We start from the raw sequence: 26,813 nt of genomic DNA, 5'->3' as shown, positions 1-26,813 counted from the left end.
CGTATCATACTTCGGTCTTAAAAAGGTAACAGGTGTCCTGTTCCTAATATTGAAATAACTGGCCATGCTGCGTGTACCGCTGCCGGCAGGGGGCGCCAACTCGCGAACGACGCGGCGTGACGTCACTGGGAATTTCCAGCAAGGAAGTAACATTTCTTACAAACTCGCCGAGGAATTGATACAGAGGAGCAATCGCGCCGTGAGGAAAAGAGCCGTTTATAAGACCTGTAGCGCGGATAGACCCTGTATTTGTGTGTCTGACAGATATACTGCAGTTTCGATTTCATTCCTGTCTGTGATTTAAATGCTCAGCCCTGCTTTGAGCTCGACATGGCGCAATAAGTGAGTGGACCCGAGCGGCGGCACTTTCACCTGATCTGCGGCTCTGCACCGACAAGGTAGGCTGGCCTGTGTGTTGCAGCACGGAGGGCTTTTCAGGCTGAGAGTAACATCTGTGCAGCTGCTGAAATCGGTTTCCTATCTCCAGTGTGTCCATTTCATCTGCACTGAGATCGGCGTGCCGTGACGTCTACTTCCTCATAAGAAAACTAGATACAAATATGCGCATTTGTTGCTACTTCAGTTTTCATGCGTATTTAACTGTTCGCTGTTTCATTGTAGCTGGGGAGATGAAATGCATCTGATCTGGTCTTCGCAAGGACAATGGGAGGAAATCAAATCTAGTTAACGTGTACAACAGCACGTCCGTCTCCCATGAGTATGCTTCAGTAGAGGTATAAGTCTGTGTCTTAGTCTAGTAGTGTTTACTTGTATATTTCCAAACCACGTTTTTCATTTAGAGCAGAGCAACAGTTTGAAATGACTCAGGTTTGACAGCTAATACCTGCTGTGTGCCGTTGAGCCAGGACCTGGGTGTGCGAAGTGCCTTGACTGATCATGTCGATTCACTCGTTGGACATAAATCAACTGGCATACAGAAATGTACCTTTACAACAACCTTGCTAAAAATAAGAATAATGATACAAAAACCCAAGCATCGTTACTAAAGATCTGTCTCAATAGGACCGAAATCTGACGATGAGTAGACCTCGTTGCTGTGCACAACAACAAACAAGGCAGATGACATCAGTATATATCGATGTGTCGAGTAGTGCCGGGGAAAAACCTACAGAAAAATGTGTGTTGTCAACGCCCAGAGCTCAACATACACAGAAAAACTGTGTAAATGCATCCCTCATAATCTTTAATCATAATAAAGATAATACTGAAACTACTTGAAACCCAAAGGAAATGCATTTAAAGGCAGGCTTTATTTTGTTATTCGACAATGTGTCTTTATCACATACACTATGTATAGTAATTAGATGCATATGGAAATGAATGCATCTCCAGTTCTCTAAGCTTTACTGAAAGCTCTTGAGACAACCCGTCCCAAACAGATGTTCTCCTGGCTTCATTCCTGATTTAAAGCATGTAGGCATATCCATCTTGTATGCCATTCATTACAAATCACTTAAGCCTTTATATTTTATGTATTTTGGGCATTGTAGTTGATTGGCTAGAATCATGCATTAGCAGTCAGTAAGCCACTTGTCAAAGCTTTCAAGATTAAAAACTACCAAAGTTCAACCTTTCTGACCACATCCTCTGCAGGCTGAGGATACAGAAGTCCTGCCTCCTTCAAACTGCATAAACACAAGGCTGTTAGTCTGCCTGCCTAGAAAACAAGCCAGAACTAGATTAGAACCAAGGCCTGGACTTTGGTCCTGTTTTAAAGTTGTTTTGTACAGATGTTTGTATTAGGTTTCTAATGTGGATATTGGTTAGTTTATGTACTTTGCAATGATTTAAACATGATTTTATTTATTTCCCCCTAAAACAATAAATAAACATTACAATGAATGCATAAATAATTTAATAATAGTTGTGCGCTAAATCAAGCATTAACTTGAATGCTCTACCAGAATATTATTAACCAATGCTGCAAGGTACTGTACCAAGGGGATGAAAGGGTTTCACCAAATGTGCATGCAAGTGTCCAGTTTTTTACATCTATCCTCAGAATTGCCCATTATGTTGAATGAGGAATATTAATCCTGTTTGTTTGACGAGTTGCCAGTATCGGAGGATGACCCAAGTTGAATCTCTTCTTTTTCAGGAGCCATGGCTGAAGAAGACGCTTACCTGCCCGGTCCTGGTGTGAGTATTGGGGCAGGGAGCACTGTTTGGGCTTGTTGTTCCCGCCTGATGCGCTTGTGTATTTACAATGGAGCAGAGAAACCGCAAACGCAATATATTCTTTAGTTACACAATGAGATGTCTGCCAGTTAAAAAATGCATGGGTGCAAAACTACAGTCATCTACTGTGCCTGTAAGAAGTATCCCCTCTTTGAATTTTTCACATTTGTCTCTGTTACAACCTGAAAGTTTGATGCATTGAAATGGGTTTGATTTATCTTTGAATAGCACAACAAACTCCTAAATAAGCTCCGGCTGCAACCAATTGCCTTCACAGTTCACACAATGAGATGAATGGAGTCTGTGTGCAAAAAAGTGTTTCACATGATTTCAGCGTTGAGCAGGTTGTTTAAATCAAAGGAAGAAATTCCCATTTCAATTAATCAAATTTCAGATCAATCAAATGTGAAAAAGTCCAAATTGAGTGAATACTTATACTAAGCAGATACTAGTAATAATAATAACCAGATTTTTAAAGTGATAATAATCTGAATCTAAAAATAGTAATCTTTTAGTGTTCACTTTAATCCAGGATAGTGGTGAACAAGAATCAATGTAAGAAAGAGAAACAATAAACTTACTGTCATCCGTCCAACGTCATGGTAGAAAACCTGTCCACAAGCAAGGATGTCACTGGCTTTATTAGGCCTAAAGTCTTTAATCTGGGCATAACTGCTAACAAATTAAACAATATGTTCAAACAATTAGCTGTTCAAAACACCGCACAAAGCTTGAAAACTTGTATTCCTTCAAAAAGCTGGCTAGTCTTGAAGATAAAATGATCGCAGTGATATTTCTTTTCTAAATCTATATTTAGGCTTGAAAACCCTTGATACAGCTGTTCCTGTTTTTGCACGTTACATGTGCTGCAGTATCTAGGCCTAGACACTTGTTTTATAGGTTGAATGGGTAAATTAAAAGGTCTTTATTCAGTCTTGTACCTTTGAAACCCTACATGAAGAGGAACCTGGCATATTAAGTCTGTATGCACTGTGTGACACAGGCACCGGTTCTGAAGAGGTATTTGACAGAGATTCATTACCGTGTTTGTGTTTTCCGCAGATTTTCGACATGGATGTGTTTCCCCCTATATTAGGAATGGATCCTTTTACTTTTACCCCCATGTCGTCTACGCCCTCTCTGAGAATAGGTGAGTACAAAGCTCTGTTTTAAACACCAAAGCTTTTAATGGGGGGGAAGGGGGGGGAATTATCTTTCGGGAAGAGCACTGTTTTCAAGAGGCAGGAAGGAAAAAAATCCCATCGTGGTCTAAAGCAGGACCAGGAGAAAAGGGATGATTTCTGTCAGAGAATAAGACCGTGACAGACTTCTGGTGTGTGTCAGAAGGTGTGATCTGAAGATAAGAATGAAAATTGCAGTTATCAAAAATCAGTGAACAAAATAGAGGAAATATGAAACAGATAAAAGCAAGTTATTTTTGTACAATGTCAGTGGATTCCTTTCTATAAATATATATTTTCTGTTCTGGTTAAGCTCACACATACTTTAATAAATAATCTTAAGAAAATGTAGATTACAAAATGTTTTTGATAACCTGAACATCTGAAAATAATATATAAACAATAAAGCATAGCATTAGACAGATTATCATTTCAATACACGGACACTGGAATAAAATAATGTTTTAGAGACTGATTTGCAGAAGCAGTTTAATTTTGTATTTCCACCTCAGAAGATTATGTAATTATGGGTATTTCTAACATATATTGGCAGGAATGGGATGGAGGTGTGGGCTCTCTGATATCACATGTTTTTAAGATGCCAGAAACAATAAGAATGTTTTAAATACAGTTAACCAACCCTTAACGGGTGCAATGATGCATCGACGCAAAATTCGAACTTAGATAGCCGCTAAGCTGCTGCCCGATTTAAAAAGACGACCTGTGGCTTCTCACCCAAAGAAGCGATGTCATCCTGGTGTTTTTATTTGATCGTTCACCCTTTATCTCCTTCACTGTGTCAGGTCAGAGTGATGTATTAATATGATCTCTGTGGACTGCAGTGAAGCACACAACCCCAGCTGAATTCCCGCTCTTTATTTAAAAAACATGTTGCAACGCTAGAGTGCTCACTGACATGTTGCAACAGTTATTTAAATTAATGTGTTGCATCTCTCACCCATATGGAAGCCAGTTAATCAACCTCCACCGATGGCATTGTGCCAGCTGGTGACTTTTGTTTAAATGAATGATCCCAGATAGCAGTGAAGAGGTTGCCATCAGGTTTTTCATCCTGTTAAAGACTTAAGAGTTGTTTCTGATCATTGTCAGTGCTTACGTCAGCCTTCCCTTCTGAAAGTCATCCCAGAGCAAACAATCAGGAGACCTTTTAAAGTCCTACTCGAAGGCAGTGGTTTGCAAATCTGGGTCGAGGCTTTGGAAAATAAAACTCCAAAGAGCAGTTTCTGTATTTCAAAAGGCCTCCAGTTTCATCATACAGACAGTGAGCAGTTCTCAGTCACCCAAGTCATCTCACTTCTCCATTCTGGGACTCGCGAAAATGAGGCCACAATTCCACACCTAGGAGATTATCAGTGTTGCTTGGCACCTGAGATGCTTAGCTCATCTCAGAGCGGAGGATGTGGGCAGACGTGCCACTGAAAGAAGCAGGAAGGCACGTCTGATTTTAGCACTGAGTGAAGGCTCTGTTCTCTGTCGAAGTGAAGTTGGGAAGCTGCTTCCTCTTTTTGCGGGTAATATTTTCTATTTCTGCCGCTAGTCGATGGTGAGATTGAACTTCCAAATCTAGTCCCTTACGTTGTGCCACTGAAGGGTAAAGTTGAATCTCTACAGTTTGAATTAACAAGTGGTCGACATGTTGAAACAGACACAAATTTTAGTCAGGCTTAAACCACAAAATTGATAAACCATCTTCCTGGCCTGAGGCAAACACTCCTATTTGGTTGGGTTTTCAACAGAAATTTGTTGAATCACAGTACTGATGAATTGCACTGCTGAAACCATTCATTTTTTGTAATTCGGATTTTGTTGAGATGCACTCACTGTTTAGTTTTGTATCTCGACTTTGAAATGTAAAGTTTAAATGCATATTAAACTTTGGAGACTTGCTCTTACTAAATACTTGTTTTGACAACAACAAAATGAGAAACTGAATTTAAGGAATTTGGAATTTATTCTCCAAAGTCGGGGCATGTTGAGAACTGTATTGGATGCCTGCATAATAATAAATAATGCTGGCACATTCTAAAGACATACAAGAAATTATGAATACCAGACAGTGTTTTTCTTATTATCCCATGGTCCAGACCTCCAGCTGATGTGTCATTAATAGTGCAATACAACATGTACTGGTAAACCGTTTTTGTTTTAAGCATTTGCTTATTTAACAGAGGAAAACAAATAGACCTTATAGGTTTGTGCTTCTGCAGAAAGCTGACCATGACCATTAAATGCTTATTTAAATATCAGTGTGGCAGGTCTCTGTAAATGTCACTCGCACTATTTGATTCAATACTAAAACAACAACAAGTATTTGACAGTGCTCTATAAACAGTTTTGTGTTCTGCTTCAGTACTGTTCCCTCTCACCTTCTGTGATATATGATGTTTTGATATGAACTATGACCCTGGACTGGATGAGCCTGTTATGGAAATTGGGTGGATCTTTTTTATATTCATAAGGACAGCAAGTTTAAATATGGGCTCTATGAAAAAACCCCAATGCAGACCTCTTCACACAAGGCTTGTGAATGATGGTATGCCTGTATTGTTTTATAACTGCTGACGTGTAGTTTAGTATATGCCATGCACTTAGCAAGAGTATTGCTTTGTAAGAATGTAAGAAGTAAGAATGCTTTCAAAAATAGACATGTTAATATATTATATTTATCAATTAACTAAATGCAAAGTGACTGAACAGAAGAAAAATCTAAATCAAATCTATATTTGGTGTGACCACCCTTTGTCTTCAAAACAGCATCAGTTCTTCTAGGTTCACTTGCACAAAGCCAGGGATTTTGTAGGCATATAGTCAGGTGTCTGATTAAACAATTATACCAAACAGGTGCTAATGACATTCAATTCAATATGTAGGTTGAAACACAATCATTAACTGAAACAGAAACAGCTGTGTAGGAGGAATAAAACTGGGTGAGGAACAGCCAGACTCCGCTAACAAGGTGAGGTTGCTGAAGACAGTTTACTGTCAAAAGTCATACACCATGGCAAGACTGAGCACAGCAACAAGACACAAGGTAGTTCTACTGCATCAGCCAGGTCTCTCCCAGGCAGACATTTCGAGGCAGACAGGGGTTTCCAGATGTGCTGTCCAAGCTCTTTTGAAGAAGCACAAAGAAACGGGCAACGTTGAGGACCGTAGACGCAGTGGTCGGCCAAGGAAACTTACTGCAGCAGATGAAAGACACCTCATGCTTACTTCCCTTCACACCGGGCCAACGCTGTAGAGTTCCTGGTGAAATCAGAGCCGAGGGGTTTAAATCTAGGCAGCACTGTGGAGTAGTGCTTAGGGCTCTGGACTCATAACTGGAAGGTTGTGGGTTCAGACCCTGGGTGGTGCAGTGCTGTTGTACCCTTGAGCAGGTACTTCACTTAGATTGCTCCAGTAAAATGCCCAGCTGTATAAATGGGTCTGCTAAATGACAAATAATGTAATGTAATTGAAAGATGTCCAGCAGTGCCATCAGCTCAGAATTGGCAGAAAACAGTGGGACCCTGGTACACCCATCTACTCTCCAGAGAAGTCTGCTCAGAAGTGGCTGTTTTGAAGGCAAAGGGTGGTCACAACAAATATGGATTTGATGTAGATTTTTCTTCTGTTCACTCACTTTGCATTTAGTTAATTGATAAATGTAATCTATTAACGTCTATTTTTGAAAGCATTCTTACTTTAAACATGTTTTTGCACCTGCCTAAAACCTTTTGCACAGTACTGTATTTCCCTTACAATTGACTTCAAGCCCTTCAGAGCTTCCTGTTTAGAAAGAGGCTGCTTCTCTTCAGATATGCTTCCTGTTGAAATAATATTGAAAATTAGGTGTGACTTAATGGAGTTGTCTACAAAAGTACATGCAGCACTGCAAACTTCCTCCACTGTATGAAAGTTTTTTTTTTTTTTAAATGGGGCAGGGCATTCTCTGTAATTTCAAAGACATTGAGCAGGATTTTGTTCAGATTTGCCTTTTATCTGCAGAAGACTTGAGGCAAAGCTTTGTGCATGCAGGTGGTTTGCAGTGCAATAAAGTAGGACTTTATCATCTCTGGAATGTCCCTTTTGCAGTTTTGCCGGGGTAGGGTGCAGGAAAGTGTAGCCGCGCTCTAGGGAGGTATTTCGGGGACTTTTCAAGACACAACTTGAATTCCAAGTGTACTTCTGACATTGCTTGCTCCTAGTCATCAATACATTTTTACAATGAACTTCTATATGCAAGTGAATATGTCACGAAGATGACAGAAGTTTTTTGAAATTCCCATTTTCAGGCACCCTGTGGTGTTCTGTACATTTAAACTTGAAAGATGGGTACCTTGAAGAGATGCTCTTAAATCTGGACAGGGTTTAAAAGGCTGTGTGGTTCATGCTGTATCTGAGCAATATCTGGTTCAGTCCTGGCATGTGTGCTTTGGGACAACCTGTAAGATTTCAAGACGGGAGGCTGTGGCATACATGTCACACCTTTTCAATTAGAGGTAGACACACGCTTTATACAGAAACAAAAGGAAATGGCTTGACATGGTTTGATTTCTGTAAGTTAATAATGACGACAAACATAGGATGGACATTCATTTTTTTTTTAGTATGCTCTTCACTTGCGGAATAACACGCAAGTGAGGATAGTGATATATTTATGTCTGCAAAGTTCTCATGAACACAGAAGGGAATGGAGCCAAATAATAGTCTTGTTTTTTTGTGTCCTCAAAAATAGGCCTGATGTTTGGGTGCAAGCTCGTCTTGGCAGAGCTTAATACAGTACTGTCTCCATCAGTCCACATTCCTCCCGCGTGTTTGGCTCGCCTAGTATTTGTAGAGGCTGTGCAGCATTGACCTGTTTGGATCGCTGTAGAAAGGCACGCCATGCACTGTGAGTCCCAGGTTGGCCAGGAACGCAAAACACTCCACAGATGTCTGAGACGCACATGCCATGTTGCGAAATTGTTACCTTTACACAGATGGCATAACATCGCTGCCATAGCAGTCTTGAATGCAATTATTGACTTTTACAATATTTATTTGTTTTTCTATTTTATTTTTTCAGCCGACGGACCCTACCTTCAAATCATAGAACAACCAAAACAGGTAAGACTCGTCAAACCTTCATATGATCATTCCGATGCCTAGATTGATCCGATACCTCCTCGCAGTTTAGCCTGCAGACTGAGATCGACCTGGTTTGTCAGACGAGTTTCAGCGGTAGTGGTTTTCCCAGGTAGTGGAGCAGATCCGTCCTCCCAGATCTTCAGTCCTAAAGGTTTCCCACTTGTCTTTAACTCCTTTGTTTTAATGATCAGAGAATAAAACAAGAAAAGATGAGAACAGAAATCCTCTGTTATTCTCGAGGACCACCGAGTGATTAAAGTAAAGTAAAAGAGATTATAATTTTTTGTTGATGATGAAGTATGATTACTTCTTCTTCTTGTAGAGGGGCTTCCGATTCCGTTATGGCTGTGAAGGTCCCTCCCACGGGGGTCTACCCGGAGCATCGAGCGAAAAGAACAGGAAATCCTATCCACAGGTCAAGGTAAGCCAGAACAGAGACTACTACTGTATTGGTTTTGTTCAAGAATCAAGGCAGGCAGCCAAGCGATCTCTAGGACCCATCCTAGACTGAGTAGTTAAACATTGTCTGTGATATTGATCAACACAGTTCTCGGTAAAACAAGTGCTGGTGATAACAAGTGGATAAACTCTGTTTTACCCTAATGGCCCCATCTACCACCAGATCAAACGCATTCCTCCAACATGATAAAGGGGAAAAGCATACACAGATAGAATTAGCACTGCTGAATTCAGAGGTGTGTGTCAATGTTTGTGTCTAGTATCAGATAAATGACATGGAAGCACAGTGTTATTTTTGACCAGTTGTCTTCCATTACCTCAGGTTGTCTCAAAGCAGTTTGTTTCTTAATTTCTGGATGGGGACGAGGACTGTAAATGTATTCTATATAAATACAAACATATGTATCTTCCAATATAGTAAAACAAAACAAAACAAAAAAAATATATAAATAAAATATATGATTATAAAAGTACACACTAGCAATGTGGTCCAATTTAGTGATTAACATATCGATTTGCTCATCACTGGGGAAATCCCCAGTCTGAAATTCTCCAAGAAATGTGCCCAGAAGCAGAAACTAGTGAGGGGCTGTTGGGAGGCCTCAGTCTCGCTGAAGCGTGTGTGGGTGGCTGCAAGGCAAGTGTACGCCCAGCTGGGAAATTCCTCTTATGTCACGGCTGCTGATAGGAATGGCTGAACGTCGTCAGAGAACAAAAGCAGAACAGGAAATGAAACGTCTAGCTGAAGTGTTAACTTTCTCTTTTAGCGCACCATATGCCAAACCCTGCCATTTGTTTTTCTTTTGTTTTGTGAAATAAGGTTTTGTTTGAGAAATTTGATATCAGCATTATAGGAGAGACAGGGAGGTTTAATAACAGTCTCTCTCTCTCACACACACACACACACACACACAGTGGACAGTACTACTACAAATAGTGTAATATTTAATATTTAATATTTAACTAGTTTTGAATTTGATTAAATTGTTATTGACTGTAGGGCCGACCTTAGCGTGGAGCAAAGAGCTCTTATCAGCATAGTGTGTAGAGTCTATTTTTATTGATGTATTTGTCATGATTTCATGGTTAATTGTTTTGTTTTCCTTTGTTGGTTGTTGGAGGAGAGTGATGCAGGTTTTTCCTTCTGCTTGACCAAAAATAGTGTCTTGTACCAGCAATCACTGTTGTTTACAATTCTGTTCACGATTCATGAAATCTCTTGTATATGCATGTGTGTGTGTGTGTGTATACATATAAATTATCTTCAGTCATGTTATCATCATTCTTTCAGACTGTGTTATTTGCAAATTATATGAAATGCTAAGCCACATAACGGGTCGTATAAAACCACCAGCCCGGTCCTGTTGCTGATGTCATCGAGAGCCTTTTGCAGGTGAAACCATACGGGCCATCCTTGCAAGCTTTTGCACAAGGATGAGTCAGGCTAGATATTTAAAGAGCTAGGGTCAAAACTGCAAAGGAAAATGATGGACTAAGCAGATTCATTGCTTGGATATTTGCTGAATATTTCATAGGTCTTGTCCATACACAACGTTAAGAATATTATTCAATCTGTGTAGTTGCTTAATTCTGAATGGAAATGAGAGAATCACGTGATCCTAAATCAATCTTTACTTTTGATCGTACTGAGAAATCTGTGCTGGCTCCAGTGATGCTCAATAAGGGGCTCATTTCAAATATTAAGGAATATAAGTTTTGGGTCCAGTGAGAATTTGAAATAGAATAGCACTATAATAATAATAATACACTTTGTATAGCACTTTCTATGGGGGAAAAACAGAAATTATAACAACATCTATGGAAATGATAGACAATATAAAGAGACAGAATTAAACAAAATATTAATTTTGAAAATAGATTTTAAAAAATACAGTAACACAAAACATACACTAAAACAACTCAAGTGCATTACTAAAATAAACAACAAAACTGCTTCTTAAAACTGTTCAAGGAGGTTGCCTGCCTGATTCTAGCTGGTATTTTGTTCCAAATCTTTGGTGCATAATGTTTTTTGATTTTTGGACATTTAATAAGCCTGCACTATGATTTCAAATATACCATATCGTTAAGAGCCTTAAAACAACAATAATAACAATTTAAACCTCATCCTAAAAGCGACACGGGTAGCCAATGTAAGGATGCTAGTACAGGGGTTATATATTCCTTTTTTGTTTTGTTTTCCTTAACACTCTGGCTGCTGCATTTTTTACGAGTTGGAGTTTATCATTTTCTTGGGGAGTCCAGTGAACAGCGCATTGCAATAGTCTAATCGTGAAAAAATTAAATCATGAATCCCTTATTTTGCACCCTCCAATGTGAGGTATGGTCTAACTCTGGGAAATGGGAAAAAAGCAGTATTGGTAACGCTGTCAATGTGTTTTTTAAAAGGCAGATCAAGTACCAAAGTACTCACTTCAGACTTAATCTGTGAGGCTTAATGTCAGTTTTTCTCTTTTTACACTAGAAGTCAAGTCAACAAAGCACTAGTGTAACGAGACACATGTATGTGAAAACCTTACAGCTCCTTCCCAGATTTATTTGCTGAAAGCATCTTCAGAGTTTCAACCTCAGGGCTGTTATTGAACAACATCCTAAACCTCCAGAGTTATGTAGCTGGTGTCTGTGGTTAGTTTGCTTATTTGATAGCTGATGCTTGCATGTGCTGAGATCAGAAAGCGTTTTTTGATTAATGTTTGATGTGTGTGTGTGTTTTTATAGCAGTCTTTTTTACTACATTTTACTATGTTTTATTGTGTGCTATACTGCTATTGTTGTCTGCTGCCAGTCTGTGATAGTGTTTTACTTTGATCTCTGTCCTTATCTTCATTGTAAAAAGGGAGTGTGTCAGCATTTGACTGATTTGATTCAATAAAGTCTTTGTGAGTCTGGTTGAGTGACCTTTGTCTGAAATTTCAAAACAACACTTGTGTATCATACTAAAGCGTACAGTCATGGATCATTTTATTTTACCTTTCTAGTGCTTGAATTCTTGCTAATTAATGTGAAACTATGGACCTGAGTCAAAAACCTACATTATTTGTAGTTGTAGTTGTCCTAAAATGTTTTCACACCATTAATGTTGTCAAGTAATTTTTCTCTGCTTCATGCCTAATGATTGTCTTTAATATTTTCTTTTCCATTTTTGTATCATTATAAGTTTTGTGCTATCATTAGTATTATTACCAATGTTTGTATCTGTACGATTTGGTTTTAAGTGCTCTGTGGCAATTTGTTACGAAGGGCACTCTTTAAAAAAAATAAAAAAAAAATAAATAAAAAAAATTCAAATAATAATTGGTGCCCTTATAATGTTCAACCTCAATACGTACTTTGAATTAAATCACTGGCCTATATGCGACACATGAGACCGAATGGGCGGTTTGTATCATTCACAAAATCTTTCTTGATAGCCAGAATTAGTTATTAGTTAAAATTATTTATTTGTTTTCTCTTTGTTCAGAGAGTTTGTGGTCGTGCTATGACTAATTTCACCAGAATGAAATTGTCTCTTTAAACCACTCGAAAACGAACCCAGAGTGATGTCAAATAATCACATAAAAAGCCTAAATTCTGGCCATTATGACTCATAATGGCGCGGATGTGCTCCTTTTGAAGTTTGAGTCCCAGCGCCGTGGTTTGATATGCCGTAACAAGACGTATTCATATTTGGGTAGAATAAGCCAGGGGGATTCGATGGAGGCAGAGATCTACGAAAATCTGAAAGCACTCTATAGGCATCGTAAAAGACCTCAACATGTTTTTGTTGCCCCCATCATTCCCGTTAGATCAACAACTATCAGGGGCCGGCCAAGATTGTGGTGCAGCTGGTGACCTACTCCAAGAACGTCAACCTCCACGCTCACAGTCTGGTGGGGAAGCAGTGTGACAAGGGCATCTGCATTGCCGACCTGCAGCCCAAAGACAGCAGCATCAGGTGAGAGCGAGGCCGCTGCGACTCCGTGGGACTTATGTAAAGTGCCTGCTTTCACTATTAGACTCTGTTTGTGTTTCGTTTTATCTCGACCAGAGTTTGTGCGTTCCTTAGTGAAAGACTGACATGTAAATGGCTAAAGACCGTTGTCGTTCCCTTCCACAGAGAAGTACAATCTCCTCTCACCTGAAACTCCTGACACGCTAGTGATCTTTCATTTTTCTTGTATATAAAGCCATGAGAACTCCCGACAGGAGCACCTCAAGGCCAGCAGAGTGACTGAGTGCGTCTTTTACTCATTGTGTGTTTTGCTTTTGCTAGTTTTCCGAACTTGGGGATTCTTCACGTCACTAAAAAGAACGTCAGCAAAACCTTGGAAGAGAGGATGACCGAGGCATGCAGGATGGGCTATAACTACAGGATCACAATCCACCCAGATATAGACTGCCATCAGAATGAGGGACAGATACCCAGAGAACTCACAGGTAAGACCACACCCCCATGCAGCTGGATCTTCTGGCCATTGTGTTAATAAATGGGTGACGGGTTTTCGAGCTATCGATGAACGTGTTGTGCAACGTGGAAGTACTGCAGACGTCACTGTGTCTGAAATTTGAAATTAAAGATTGTGACCAAACCACAATTACCTAATGAGCATCTTAGGACACAACTGATGTCTCCCTCTGTGGTTCAAACTTGTCTGTTTTTCACTGCATGCCATTTTTTATAATGATAATCAAATATAACATTTTACAATGTCACAGACATTAAAACCCGACTCCAGTTTGTTTTTGTGTGCTTCCAATGTGAGGGATCGTTATGAAGTGTCCTAGTATCGTCTTGAAGTGATCCAGTTAGAGCTCATCTAGATACTGTGGACAGTTCTGTAGCGTTTTCTCTCTATGCGCCTCTCCAGCAAATCCCTAAGGACTGTGGTATTTCTTTGCTTCCAGAGCACGAGAAGAGCCTCATAGCAAGTGCAGCCATTAACCAGGCCAAGGAGATGGACCTGAGTGTGGTACGTCTGATGTTCACCGCCTTCCTGCCCGACAGCGATGGGGGCTTTAGTCGCCGACTGGAGCCGGTCATCTCGGATCCCATTTACGACAGCAGTAAGTAAGAGGGCTAGCCCTTATAGACTACACATTGTTTGCCCATAGTGAACACATTGAGGTTTGACTATCTCTCTAAGCATTATTGTCCAATTGAAAACATTTCAGGGAATCCCATTTTGCATGGAAACCTCATTGTTTTCCCCAAGAAACTCCTTGTTTGACTCAGACTTCGTTACTGAGGAAGTACGAGTAATATTGACACTAAACCAAGTGGGTTAAATCTGTGTTTCTTTGCACAGTGCTATTGTGCTGTCCCATCCCAGTTCGTAAAATAAAAGCACTTGCTAATTTTGTAATCGTGTATCTTTGGTTGAGTGCTTTAAAAAACGGTTGAAACTTTGCAGATCAGTGGGCCTTCACTAGATGAGCAGAAAACCACATCAGTCTCTGTCTGATGGTTTCATTTCTACTCTGTCATGTTAGTTGCCACTGTCCTAAAGCAAACGTTATTGTAGGAGAAGGAAACCGGGCCTCAGGTTTCATTGTAGACCTTTATTTTTTCCCATGTGAAACTAAACTGCCAATTATCATTTCAGAAGCGTTTTTTGAGTGGCCGATCTGTAGTTGTGCCTTAGAACTTTTAAGGGGATATCATACACTCAGTATTGGTAATTAATTATGTTCTGTTCAGTACAGTGTATAACATTTAGACTTCATGGGAAAATGGAGGTGTGAGAAGAATTTAGCAGAATGGCTGGATGTGGGTGACATATTGTGTGGAGGTGGCTTTGAAAGTATAAGTATTCATAATATCAGATAAAAACCTAGTCATGGAGTTTACCAATATAAAGAAGGCATTCACCATGGTTTTCTCTCAAAATGCCCACAGGGTAAAACAGCTGCTGTAGTAGTGAAGACGTACATGTAAGACTCAATTATTAATTTGACATTTCCATCTGAAATGGTTGGTTTTGCCTCTGGTTGTTTAATCTCATTTAATCCACAGTCTCCACAGTACAGAAACCTTGATTGATGTATTTCCTCTTCACCTCACGACAGAAGCCCCCAATGCCTCCAATTTAAAGATCGTGAGGATGGACCGCACGGCGGGGTGTGTCACGGGGGGAGAAGAGGTTTATCTCCTGTGTGACAAGGTGCAGAAAGGTAAGCGGGTTTTTCCTTTATTTTGTGGTCTCTTCACCATGAGTCCGCCGCACTCGCTGTGAAGTTTAAGCAACGTTTCTGACTGCATGTGGGGCTTGTTGTCGATAATGGTTACACGAGCTCTTTGGATAGTTAGTTTCAGCTAGATCTTATGATCACAGGTTTTATGACACGGTGTACACCTCACTACCCATCCTCCTTATCCTGCCCTCGGCCCCGAGCCTGTTCAGCGCCTTGCTCTGGAATTCTCTAGCGATCTAGATCAATGAGGTCATGTCCTTGGACGTTTCTGTTCCTCTTCTGAGGTGGAAGTCAGGTATTGTTCCTCTATTGTGTCCAGGCCGCTGTGCATTGCTACACCACCATTTCAAAAACAAACAAACGCAGCTAATGATAAGGATAATGAAGTGTGATAACAAACTGCATCTGGGGCCAACTCAACATTTGTGCATTCAATAAAAGTAACAATAAAAGTAATTTATGCTGGTTGAGTGTCGTGTTCAGGAGGCATTTAGAAAACGAAAAAGTAAACTTCCTGCAATGTGGAGCACATGTTGTGCGCTCGAGTTTGCATGATTACGATCTGCTGTCCCTGGTGGTTTCAGTCGAACGCAGTCAGGCACTTGTTCTTTTCATTAAGGAAGTCATAGGCCCTGAATTTCTAACACTAGGGGAATTCCCCAACTGTTATGTAAATCGTGTAACATACAAGGGCACTGTACTTTTTGTGGATACTGGAAGGCAAGAACCGACCTGATCTGGATGCCATTGTCTTCCATTTACTAATGGAAACTACAAAAGAAAATCTCAGGCTAGCTTCCTAAGTAGTACAATGTTCTCTCGTTGTGGTTTCATAGTCAATGTCCTGTCAGTTGCTCTGCTACGCTTTGTTTTATAGTTGTTTTCCTTTTTTTTTTTATGTGGTTTTATATCAGTTAATATGTAAAAGAAAAAAATGAATGGACGGCCGACAGTGCATCTGGGTTAAACCCACACATTTTCATATGTTTCTGTTTCATCGGCCGATTTGTACAAAGAGCCGAGCTTGTGAGGCCTGAAAGTGATCAAACAGCCGGGGGCGGGGAGGGGTCTGCTTATTTGACCTGGAAACCTTCTTGTACCCTTTATGATAGACGATATCCAGGTTCGCTTCTACGAGGACGATGAGACGGGTCTGGCCTGGGAGGCTTTTGGTGACTTCTCACCCACAGACGTCCACAGGCAGGTCAGTCCTGCTGGTGAAGACCACTTGACCTGCTTTATCTGGCCCTGTTCTGGGTTAAAACAAACTCAAAAAACACAAAGTATTTTTTGGTTTACTTTACGGGATTCCTTTAAAGCCATTTCGATATTTTGCATTGTTTAATCAGGACAGAGCATTCATTCGCTTCCAGCAGTTTATTATTTCTTCCGTGGTAAATATTATTCAGCCAAAAGAACACCTTAAGTTTTCCTGTTATATTTAGTTTCATTTTACATTCATTGCTGTTATCTGGAATGACATACCTTTTTAAAGTTTTGTGTTTGATGTGGTTGGGGAAAAAAAGGGTTAAATGTTCTGTACATATAAAAAAAGAGATGGTTATTGGTCGGGGGAATGTTAGCCAGCAGGACTCCTTCAGCGTCGCTCTTTTCCCTTGCAGTTTGCGATCGTCTTCAAGACGCCAAAGTACAAGGACCTCAACTTACAGAAGCCGACGTCGGTGTTTGTGCAGCTGAAGAGGAAGTCTGACAACGAGACCAGCGAGCCCAAGCCTTTCACATACCACCCGCAGGTCATAGGTAAGTGTGCGGTCTGTCCTCCACCATCACTTTGACAGATACACAGACACTGGTGAGACCTTGAGCAGAGATTGTCCATCTGCCTCAGAAATATGAAATATGTTTTTTTTTTTTTGCTGGAATTTCCAGCATGTGATTAGAATTTTCATTCACTTCAAAAACCACAGCAATGGACTTTCCTTTATGTCAGCATCAATATTTTCTGTTTCTGGGCATTGTTGATCCTGTTCAAAACACTAGCAACAACCAGTTTTGTCTTACACACCACTGTGAGTCTGAAATATGTTTCTGTTTGTTTAATGTTGTTTATAGGGTGTGTATGTATAGATATACATATAGAGAGCAAGTCTAGCCTGAAACCAGGCTGAAACCACACAATACATCAAGGCCCATATGTGCTCTTTAAAGCCTGTATTGCTCGTCTCAAAAGGCTTCCCTGCTTTGTTACACAGACAAGGAGGAGGTGCAACGCAAAAGGCAGAAGACCTTGCCCAACCTCCAGGACTATGGCCCTGGGTCTGGGTCAGGAGGGGGGATGTACAGAGGAGGAGGGACTGGTGGGGGTCCCGGCACTGGAGGAGGTACCCAGACGCACCTTTCTGTCATTCCTATGGGTCACAATCTGCAGTGAGAGGCTGAGGGGCTGTCAATAACAGATCATTTGTGTTTTTAATTGCCGATCTGTCTTGTAAAAACGGCCTGTCAGGGAAGGCAGTTGAGTCGTGTTATGTAGTGTTTTGGATATGTTTCTGAGCCCCTGTCTTCTGTCAGGTTTAGCATTTGAAGGCTGGCGCTGCAGTTAGTTTTTCCTGGAGCGTTTCCAGAACGATAAGGAGTTTAGAAAAGTAAAAAAATACATATATATGTTTCCAAGGAACTTCCGAAAGAGAGACAACAGATTTGTGTTCGCTCTGTTTGTTGATCTGGGATTTGGGAACAAAACTGAATGAATATTTCACTGTTTCACTGTTTCTCTATTACAGGTCAATATAATTTCCCAGGATACACAAACTATAACAACTTTGGAAGCGGGTATTCGTACTCCCATGGCCAGCCTGGTCCGGGAACTGGCATGAAGCACGGTAATCACCAGAGAGCACTCTCACCCCTTACAGTTGCCTTTAATACACAAACCTGTTATAGCCAATAAAAGTCTCCCGTTGACTGTGAGCCTGTTAATGAGGGCCTCACCGTTCGAGAGGGCCACACATAGGATATTTGCACCAGAACACACGGGGGAGGTTTCTGTGTGTTTGCCTGTACCCAGTGCACCAGTTACAGGATTCATGCTGAGGTTGAGGAGGGGGCTGCTGGGTGCTCAGATGTAACTGGCGTCTCTGTGTCTCAGCTTCCAAGGGCCCGGAGGACGACCCCAATGACGACAGTGACAACGACATGGATGAGAACCCGGCAGTCGCTGGGGCCCTGCAGATCGGCACACAGCAGTTGGTTTTGGTTCCCAGGCAGTCTCTCGAGCAGGAGGCCGGCAGCACCGCAGACCTGGGTCCTACGGAGGACTCGGCACTCACAGAGGAAGTGCAGGACACAGCGGGTAAATTACCTGTTGAAATTAAGCATAGACAAACAGCCTAGTAGCATTTGAGTCTCCTCACTTTGTTTTGGGACTTTGCATTCAATGGAGAGGTTTAACAGTGATCTTGTAGTGTGTAAAGCACTTTAGTAGTAATATTCTGACTGCCGGGTGGCCCCCTGAGCAGCTCACTCAGCTAAATCCTCCACAAGGCGAGTCACTGTCCAAACCCGGGCTCCACCGCTTGATGACTGCATCTGGGAAGAGAGATTCAGAGTGACGATGAAGATAGCCCAGCTTTATTCAAATATTTGATACCTCTAAAAGTGTCTGACACATGCAATTATCAAGTTTGATCTTTAACTGTGAAGTGTCAGCGTAGTAAAGCTCAGTGCCATTTTGAAGTGCGTGCAAAGTGATTTTTATACCCATTGTAGAACTACAGCGAATTGCAAATCCAGTGTTGGAGAATTGCCGTCTGTATCGCTCGTCAGAAACACAATGGAGACACTGAGTTTGATGTAATGATTTGTAAAAGTTGCTGCTTATATAAGTTTAAAGAATTGCATCTAAGGAGTGTCAAAATCTAGCCTTTATGAGTCCTATGACAGACCCACAATGGCTCGTGTAAGTATCTTCAGTCTTACTGCACCAAAACTGCAGCTCATGCCTTCTCTCTCTCTTTCCCTCTCCCTCCCCCTCCCTCTCTCTCTCTCCCTCCCTCTCTCTCTCGCTCTCTCTCTCTCTCGCTCTGTCTGTCTGTTCAGACCTGCTTTTCGGGGAGAAGGCCCTGCAGCTGGCGCAGGTTCACACAGAGGCCCTGTTCAACTATGCTGTCACGGGGGACGTGAAGATGCTGTTGGCGGTGCACCGCCCACTCATGGCAGTGCAGGACGAGAACGGAGACACGTACGTCAGCAGCGTGCGATCGCCCCGCTCACGTGCACAGGCTGGGCACAGGTCAAAGGGCACCCACATTCTGGGAACCTCACCGGTTCATTAATGTTACGCAGGAGTTTGTGCTGCTGACTTCGCCTTCAGCACAGAAGCTCCACGCTTGTGCCAGAAATTGTCCTCCCTTCTTGTGCTTCACCAGTGCTCTGCATTGTTCCAGAATAAATCGGTTCTGGTTCCAAACGTGGGTGTCAATTTACCCGTGTCACACTGATTGACTCCTCTCCACTGGCGAGACCTGCATCCGAGATGGCTTATTTTACCAGAAGAGGACAGTCCACCCCCCACAAAGGGGATCTGTCATTTTAAGTGCATTAGAATTTGTAAATCATCTGGAAATAGAGATGCATATAAGCTATGCCCAGAAAGTCAGGTGTGTGGGAACACAATGAATGTCGGTGCAGCAATATTAGCAGCAGGGAGTGATGTCTCTCGTCTTTCCCCCGTTTCCAGAGGCCTGCACCTCGGTGTGATCCACAGCCGGACTGACACGGTGAAGGGCCTGGCTGAGGTTATATCTGCTCTGCCGGGGGAAGATGTTGTGAACATGAGGAACGACCTCTATCAGGTACAAGCCTTGGGGTGTCTTCAGACTCCGCAGTAGAGAGTTTTCACTCATCTCCTGTATTGTGGGTGGCAATACCAGTATCACCAAAGGCTTTTTAATGGTACCAATGCCTTTGTTTCAGACACCTTTACACTTGGCGGTCATCACCAGGCAGGCGGACGCAGTGGAAGCCCTGATCCAGGCTGGCGCAGATGTCAGTCTAACAGACCGCCACGGAAACACGGCTCTTCACCTCGCGGCTAAAGAAGGCGAAGGGAGGATCGTGGGCCTGTTGCTCCGGCACAAGGAGGCAGCAAAACTGATCAACCTGCCCAACGCTGCGGGTAAACGATCCAACCCTGCCTGTGCCATACGAAGTGTGACTTACAGAAATGAATGCCACAGATGTTTATAACACAGAAGAGAGGTTTTGATTGTGCCGTGCCAACGTTCCCCTTCCATGCGTTAATCGAAAACGGTCTTTACCAAATCATTCATGGCTTAGTGACTAACTCAGTCGCTATATGCGAATGACGGTTAGGTTTCACTTACATTAGAGAGTCATTAGTTCCATTGATTTATTGCATTGATTCAAACTGACACTCAAGAGTTAACAATAATTTCCTTCAGTGGGCAAACCTGAGAAAAAACTGCATGAAGATCAGGGAGAAGTTTCACGTGTACTTTTTTTCTTTAATTTTTTCCAGTTCACATTTATAAACTCTTAAGAGATACGAGCACACTCTCCTAACTTAATTGGTCCCTGGTGTTGAGTGTGAGTGGAGACTCAGGTGCCATGAGTCCAGGTTAATACTCCAGGTGCCTTGTTTTTGCCATGTCCTCCTCCTTCAAAGCTGTCCCATTGTTTGCAGGCTTCTGTGCTATCCACTTGGCTGTGCTGGCCAACAGCCTGTCGGCCCTCAGGGAGCTGCTGGAGTGCGGGGTGGACGTGGACAGCTGTGAGCTGAGCTGCGGGAGGACCGCCCTGCACCTGGCCGTGGAGCTGGAGAACATCTCGTTGGCCGGCTGCCTTCTTCTGGAGGTATGCTGTGGCGCAGCGCCCATCCCAGGCATTTGGCTTGACAGTTTGGTGGAACCTACCTACCACAGTGCAATAAGAATATTTTTAACTTCAGAGGTAAACGAAGGGAATTAGTTTGTCACTTGAGTCCAGATATGCTTCAAAAAAACATCTCGCGCTGCGTCACTTGGATCACTTGGGTGGAACGGCTGTCAGGATCATTGACTGTGTGCAGGTGGGGTTGGAAGGGGTTTAGTCAGCTGGGTAACCTTGGCTAGGTGTGCAGCAGCGACTGGCTGGTGGGGCTGGTGGGGGATTGTGTGTTACTGGCAAGAGTTATGCCTGTCCTCCATCTGACGACGTAACTCACAGCACTCTGTCTGAAGAGAAGCCAGCGGTGTCGGAGTGCCTGTTTCAGAGGATAGTTTGGGGTTTCTAGCAGCCTGGCTAGTCATTTTGTTTTTGTCATTTTCAAACAAAACGGGGGTTATTATAATTTGTATTTTCAAGATGGTTGACAGAAAAAAAGTTAAAGAATGTCCTTTTTGATGATGGATGGATTTGAAAATCATTGAAATCGCACCTTCCGGGAGATAATAAAAGTGGTGTGGTGTCTTTGCAGGGCAACGCCCATGTGGACGCCTGTACGTACGATGGATCCACGCCGCTCCACATCGCGGCTGGGCGGGGCTCGGTGAAGCTGACCGCTCTGCTCATGGCAGCTGGTAGGTGACTCCACCAGCCTTGCTTTAAATCTCAGTCCATCAAAAACGCCACAGGAACGTGGTTGTAATCTCTGTACTCGAGTGTGGTTTAGTAAGGGAAGAGAAAGGAAGTCACTGCGAATCTGTCTTTCCCCTTTTTCATCCCCAGTCTTAAAGCTATAGCTTATATCTGGTATGTAGCTGATGACAGAAGGGGCAATATGTTAATGAGGCTGGCCCTCAGCTGGGTAACGTTAGACATTATGTTGAAAGATTTTATTTGTATCTTTACAATTCCATTTTCCTACTACGTTTCCTACTTCCTCATTTCCAGAGTTCTCCAGTCAGACTGCGTGTTTCAGGCTACATACTCTGTTCATGATTTGTATTTCCAAGAACTGTAGATACTGTACCAGGACATGTTGTAGATGAAAGGATTGCTTGGGCAGAAACTATTGTTAGATAAATACATCTCCAAAAATATTGATCTTGGCATTTGATAAATAGTTTTCAGTGAATCACCTGCACTCAAGGCAAGGGGATTCCCCCACAATGCACTGTTCTCTCAGATGAGTAAATGGTGGTTTCTGCTCCACGTTGCCCGCAGGCGCCGACGCGCATAAGGAGAACTTCGAGCCGCTGTACAACTTGGAGGAGGAAGGCTACGCGGAGGTAGAGGAGGAGGACGACGAGGGGTTCATTCCCGGGACCACACCTTTAGACATGGCTGTGTCTGCAGAGGTGTGTGTGTAAATCAGGGAGAAGACGATGCACATCATCTGATGAGTAACTTCCAAAAAGTGACAGATCTATTTGAGATTGTTTTTAATATGTACCTAAAGTGATTTTCTTTACATTTAAATGCATCACTCTTAAACCCATTAGCCATATTAGCGTTGCTTCAAGGTAAAGACACGGACTTCACCGGTGATTGTGACTCTCTCCCTTCATGAAAGAACTGAACAGTTCAGCTGTGTTTGATTCAGGCCAGTGATCTCCATGCTGGCTGTGGCCTAATGCTGTTCCCTTTGCTGTTTCCATTTCCAGATCTATGACATTCTGAACGGCAAACAATACCAACCAGATTCAAAATATGCCACCATGCTTCCTCCAGGTAAGACATTCCCTAAACATATGAAGATAAAGACTGCTCCTCCAGAATGCAGTCCTTTATGGCAATTTTGAATATACTGTTAAGGTTTGCTTTGATTTCCTAAGTACCGCAACCCAGTGTACTGATCAGCTCTGCACCCTTGCTCTCATGCACTTTCTTATTAAACTACGCTCCTGGTTACTTATTTTAACACTTTGATCATTTTACTGTAACTACTCCTGTTTTGATGTAATATATTCCTGGTATTTACTTGGAGTCACTGTAATTTAAATGTACAGGTTTCCATAGTTTCTGTTAGGTCTATGTTTGTCATAATAGTATAAAAATTACATCAGAGAATAAGTTGATTGGCCAACAGATTATATTTTAAGCAGATAAAGACCCCCCCCACCATACACAGATCAAAGAAATGCAAAATTCTGCTCAAGTTTAGCCAACGTGACAACTAATTTCTGAAGTGATCTCATATTTTTGATGCGTGCCAAAACCACCAAATGACAAACCTTCCGATCTACACCACGTCCTACCAATATGACAGTTCCTAATACGTGATGTGGTAGTGCATGTGGATTGTTTATTTGGTGCCCTAACCCTCCTGGATGGGTGAAGGGCAGCTCCTATATCACTGGTGGCTTTTCTTTCTAGGGGATATGAAGAACCTGGGTGAAGAAACCAAACGGGAGCTCTGCACAGTCCTGGAGCGGCCCGCGGGCAACTGGGAGATCCTGGCCCAGAGGCTGGGGCTGGGAATCCTGAATGGTGCCTTCCGACTGAGTCCCTCGCCAGCCAAGACCCTGCTGGACAGCTACGAGGTGCCACCCTTGCCCTTTACTTCATGGGCTCTCTAGAGATTCCTGGCACCAATCTAATCAGAACACACCGCAAAATAATCGCTTTCCAAACCAGTCCCACTGGAGTCGCCTGCAGAGAGAGGGAGATTTAGAAGGAAGATGGCTGTTGTTTTTTATAGTAGTCCTCACCGGGGCACAATGTTCAGAAAGCAACAGGCCTACACATAGAAGTCATATTCTGGAAATAAAAATGTCACCACGGTCGGGCGAATGCGCATGATTTTACTCACAGGTCTCTGGTTTAAGATTTAAGATCATGCGCTCTTGTTGTCACGTACATTTGAATTAGATTTTCCATAAATCATTAAAACCAACATATCTTACACTCCTAAAACACCGACCCCCTTGTCAAACCCTTTGCTAACGATGCCGTGGCCATCCTGAGCAGCCGCTAATGGAGCTGTCCCGACTGTATCCACAGGTGTCCGGGGGCACCATGAAGGAGCTGCTGGATGGGCTGAAGTCCCTGGGCAACGCTGAAGCCGTGGACATCGTGCAGAGAGCTGTGTGTGGGGCCATGTGCACGAAGACGGAGGACAGCGAGGACAGCAGTGCGCTGCCCATCGCCGCAGAACAGACGGGTACGAGCCGAGCATTGACGGACACACCGACACACCTCAATGATCAGCCTACTCAGCCTGCCAGTTCAGACTTTAAGACATTGCTTTACCTTCTTTCCCCCTCATCTACAGAAGCATTTCACAAGTATATTTTAAAACTAATAAAGGAAAAACACATTGTCATGTAGTGAATTGGGCAGAGAAGTGTTACATTTGTCACATGTTAAAAAAACTAGACTAGAAATATGTTCCTATAGAAGAAACCACTCTGACACATTTGTTGTGTTTTTATGTGTATTAAACAAACGGAAAAGAAACAATGAGCATAGGCTGGTCTTCCCTGGAATTTCTTCAGAAGCAGACATTTCTTCTAAATGTCGAGAGGAGGGGCTTTCTGTTCTGCCGTCTGAGGGGAATTATGCTAAATCTCAACTCCAGAAAGATCGTAAACCCAATGGTCCCGTCGTGACAATGGCGAGAGGCTATCACACACACGTCAGCGATGTCAGATTACCGCTGTAGGAGTTTCCCTGAACCAGAGGCCAGGATTGACAACTTATTTGATCTTTTGTCTTTGTTGCACTTTGCTCCTAGACAATTTTCATATGCTAATTCTGTGATCAACAGATACAAGGGGAATCCCTTGGAAATTGTGAGGAAAATCCACCTGTTTTGGGGAAATTATACAAATAGTGACATTTTTCACTACAGAAAGGAGTACTGGCATGTTATTACATATTCATCTACACTAAGTGGATTTAAACAGTGAAGTAAACTTAACTCTGTTGAATAGGTTTGTGATCAAATCAGGGATGGATTTGTTGGTTTTTTACATTTAGTTTGAGTGAGCTTTGTTTTAGAAGTCATTTTCTGTACAGGTACACAGCAGTAGTGAACACAAAGTATTCGGCCTCATGTTGAATATATTTGAAATGTTTTTACTATGAGCTGTGAATGAACGATGCGCTTGGCCGCCCGGCTGTGCGAGCGATGCCTGACTCTGGTCTCTGTCTGCAGGTGTCCCCCTGGCCCAGCGTCTGCAGGGGTTGAAGAACGACAGCCACGAGGAGAGCAGCGGCTGCGACAGCGGCGTCGAGACGTCCTTCAGGAAGGTCAGCCTGTATTCCTGCGAGTCTCTGAGCGGCCCTGCCGACCTCGCGCCCGCCGCCCCCCAGGAAGAGGTATAACCTTCACCCGCGCCCCCTGGACACAGGCTCTCGGCTGCAACTTAGATTTTATTTTGAAGATGTATTGTTATTTCTTGACTGTGTTAAGGAATGAAGTAAATATTTATTTATGCTCGGGCCTCAGCTTTATACCATTAGCAGTGTATGTTGTGGACTCTACAAAGGGCATCTCGGATCTTCCTGGGTGAGTCCGTCATTATTAAGACGTTATTAAGTGCTGATTGCCCTCAAGTTCTCAGACTCATCTCTGCCAGTAATGGGGGAGATTGTCACAGTGGGTGGGCTCAAACCAAACCCACAGCCCAAGGGTATGAATTGCAGCTCGTTTTAAACAGACCCAAATAGTTTTAATTAGATCCAATATGTGATTTACTTTAAACCACCTTAAACCAGCTCTGTGCCATCCTGCTTGTACTCTTGATCATTTGTGAGGAGTTGTGAACTTTGCAAATATGGCGTCACAGGGAACTCTGTTGAACTTTAAAGCAAAATAACCGTTCAAAACACAGAGCTAGAAAAACCAGACTGGCCACTCCTCTTTGAGTGAAGCAGAGGTTGCAGTACGCAGATTGGTTTTGTTACAGCAGCTTTTGAAAAGCAGTGGATTAAGTTTCAGTATATCTTGTTACCGGAGCAATGGTGTTTTGTAATTGTGTCGTAATCTAAACTCTGTACGCCAACATCATAATGCGCCGGACACTCGCGGAACTCGATAAACAATTGTAATGTTTTATAATCTCTGTGGTATCATTCTATAAAATGGTGAACACATGTGTTTTGTGACTCATGGCTACAGTTTTATATCTTGAAGATGCCCTCCTAATACACTTCACATTGAAATACAGAAGAAAGGCTGTAGAATCATCAATCGTCACAATGTGAGCCGTCTCTAATCTGTGGGTATATTTCCTTAGTACTTCATTTTTTTTTAATCATTTATCATGGCTTTTCCATTGTTTTTATGTTAATTAGATATTAATGAATCTCTCAGCTTTATAAAATACTAAAATAATAGAAAACTACCAGACATATCAGTCCAATTAAGACTAAATGGTTTCAGCTGAGCCACAGCTAATGCGCAGCCCTGTGGGCAGTGGCACGCCGCAGTCACGCTCACAGAGAGCTATTGTTTTCCAGATGCATTGGCAGATCCAAATAATTGCCCCAGCTCTGCCGAAATAACTGACCCGATTTTACTCCTGAGCTGTCCACCCCGTTTGTGTTTTCCTGAGACTGTGAGGTGGAAAACGAAGCAAACATGAAACTTATAATAAAATCGCACTTGAAAAACTGCTTCTCAGGTGTAGCAGAACTCTGATCTCAGTTAGAGAGGATGACTGTGGTGAGAAGAGTCGGGGCCTATTACCCAGTGATCTTTCACAGCCTAACGGGAGTGGGAGTCGGCCACTGCAGAGTAGTGCA

At 42.4% G+C, this 26,813-nt stretch overlaps 1 protein-coding gene across 1 annotated transcript; it reads left to right on the top strand.

The window, feature by feature from the left end:
- Nucleotides 1-119: 119 nt before the first annotated feature.
- Nucleotides 120-26,162, top strand: nfkb1 (nuclear factor of kappa light polypeptide gene enhancer in B-cells 1). Its single transcript, XM_066720743.1, has 24 exons — nucleotides 120-398; nucleotides 2,120-2,160; nucleotides 3,262-3,349; nucleotides 8,449-8,489; nucleotides 8,833-8,931; nucleotides 12,776-12,924; nucleotides 13,243-13,406; nucleotides 13,875-14,033; nucleotides 15,036-15,140; nucleotides 16,274-16,365; nucleotides 16,784-16,922; nucleotides 17,375-17,503; nucleotides 17,906-18,004; nucleotides 18,271-18,474; nucleotides 19,221-19,362; nucleotides 19,861-19,975; nucleotides 20,097-20,298; nucleotides 20,827-20,996; nucleotides 21,598-21,700; nucleotides 22,287-22,420; nucleotides 22,727-22,793; nucleotides 23,439-23,605; nucleotides 24,066-24,225; nucleotides 25,222-26,162. Exons 2-24 carry the CDS (start codon nucleotides 2,125-2,127, stop codon nucleotides 25,389-25,391), a joined length of 2,934 nt encoding a protein of 977 aa, XP_066576840.1. The 5' UTR covers nucleotides 120-398; nucleotides 2,120-2,124; the 3' UTR covers nucleotides 25,392-26,162.
- Nucleotides 26,163-26,813: the final 651 nt, after the last annotated feature.

The sequence above is a fragment of the Amia ocellicauda genome, chromosome 13 (genome assembly GCF_036373705.1).
Source record: "Amia ocellicauda isolate fAmiCal2 chromosome 13, fAmiCal2.hap1, whole genome shotgun sequence".
Classification (NCBI taxonomy): Eukaryota; Metazoa; Chordata; class Actinopteri; order Amiiformes; family Amiidae; genus Amia; species Amia ocellicauda.
The sequence above is the reverse complement of the archived record's forward strand: the minus strand, read 5'-3'. Positions and strand labels throughout refer to the sequence as shown.

What these genes read in the sequence shown, in the direction of transcription:
- nfkb1 (XM_066720743.1), top strand. Translation starts at nt 2,125, where the DNA reads ATGGCTGAAGAAGACGCTTACCTGCCCGGTCCTGGT. An exon ending in GTGTGACAAGGTGCAGAAAG is followed by an intron (nt 15,141 to 16,273) that starts GTAAGCGGGTTT and finishes CCTTTATGATAG; the next exon opens with ACGATATCCAGGTTCGCTTC. An exon ending in GGGTCCCGGCACTGGAGGAG is followed by an intron (nt 17,504 to 17,905) that starts GTACCCAGACGC and finishes TCTCTATTACAG; the next exon opens with GTCAATATAATTTCCCAGGA.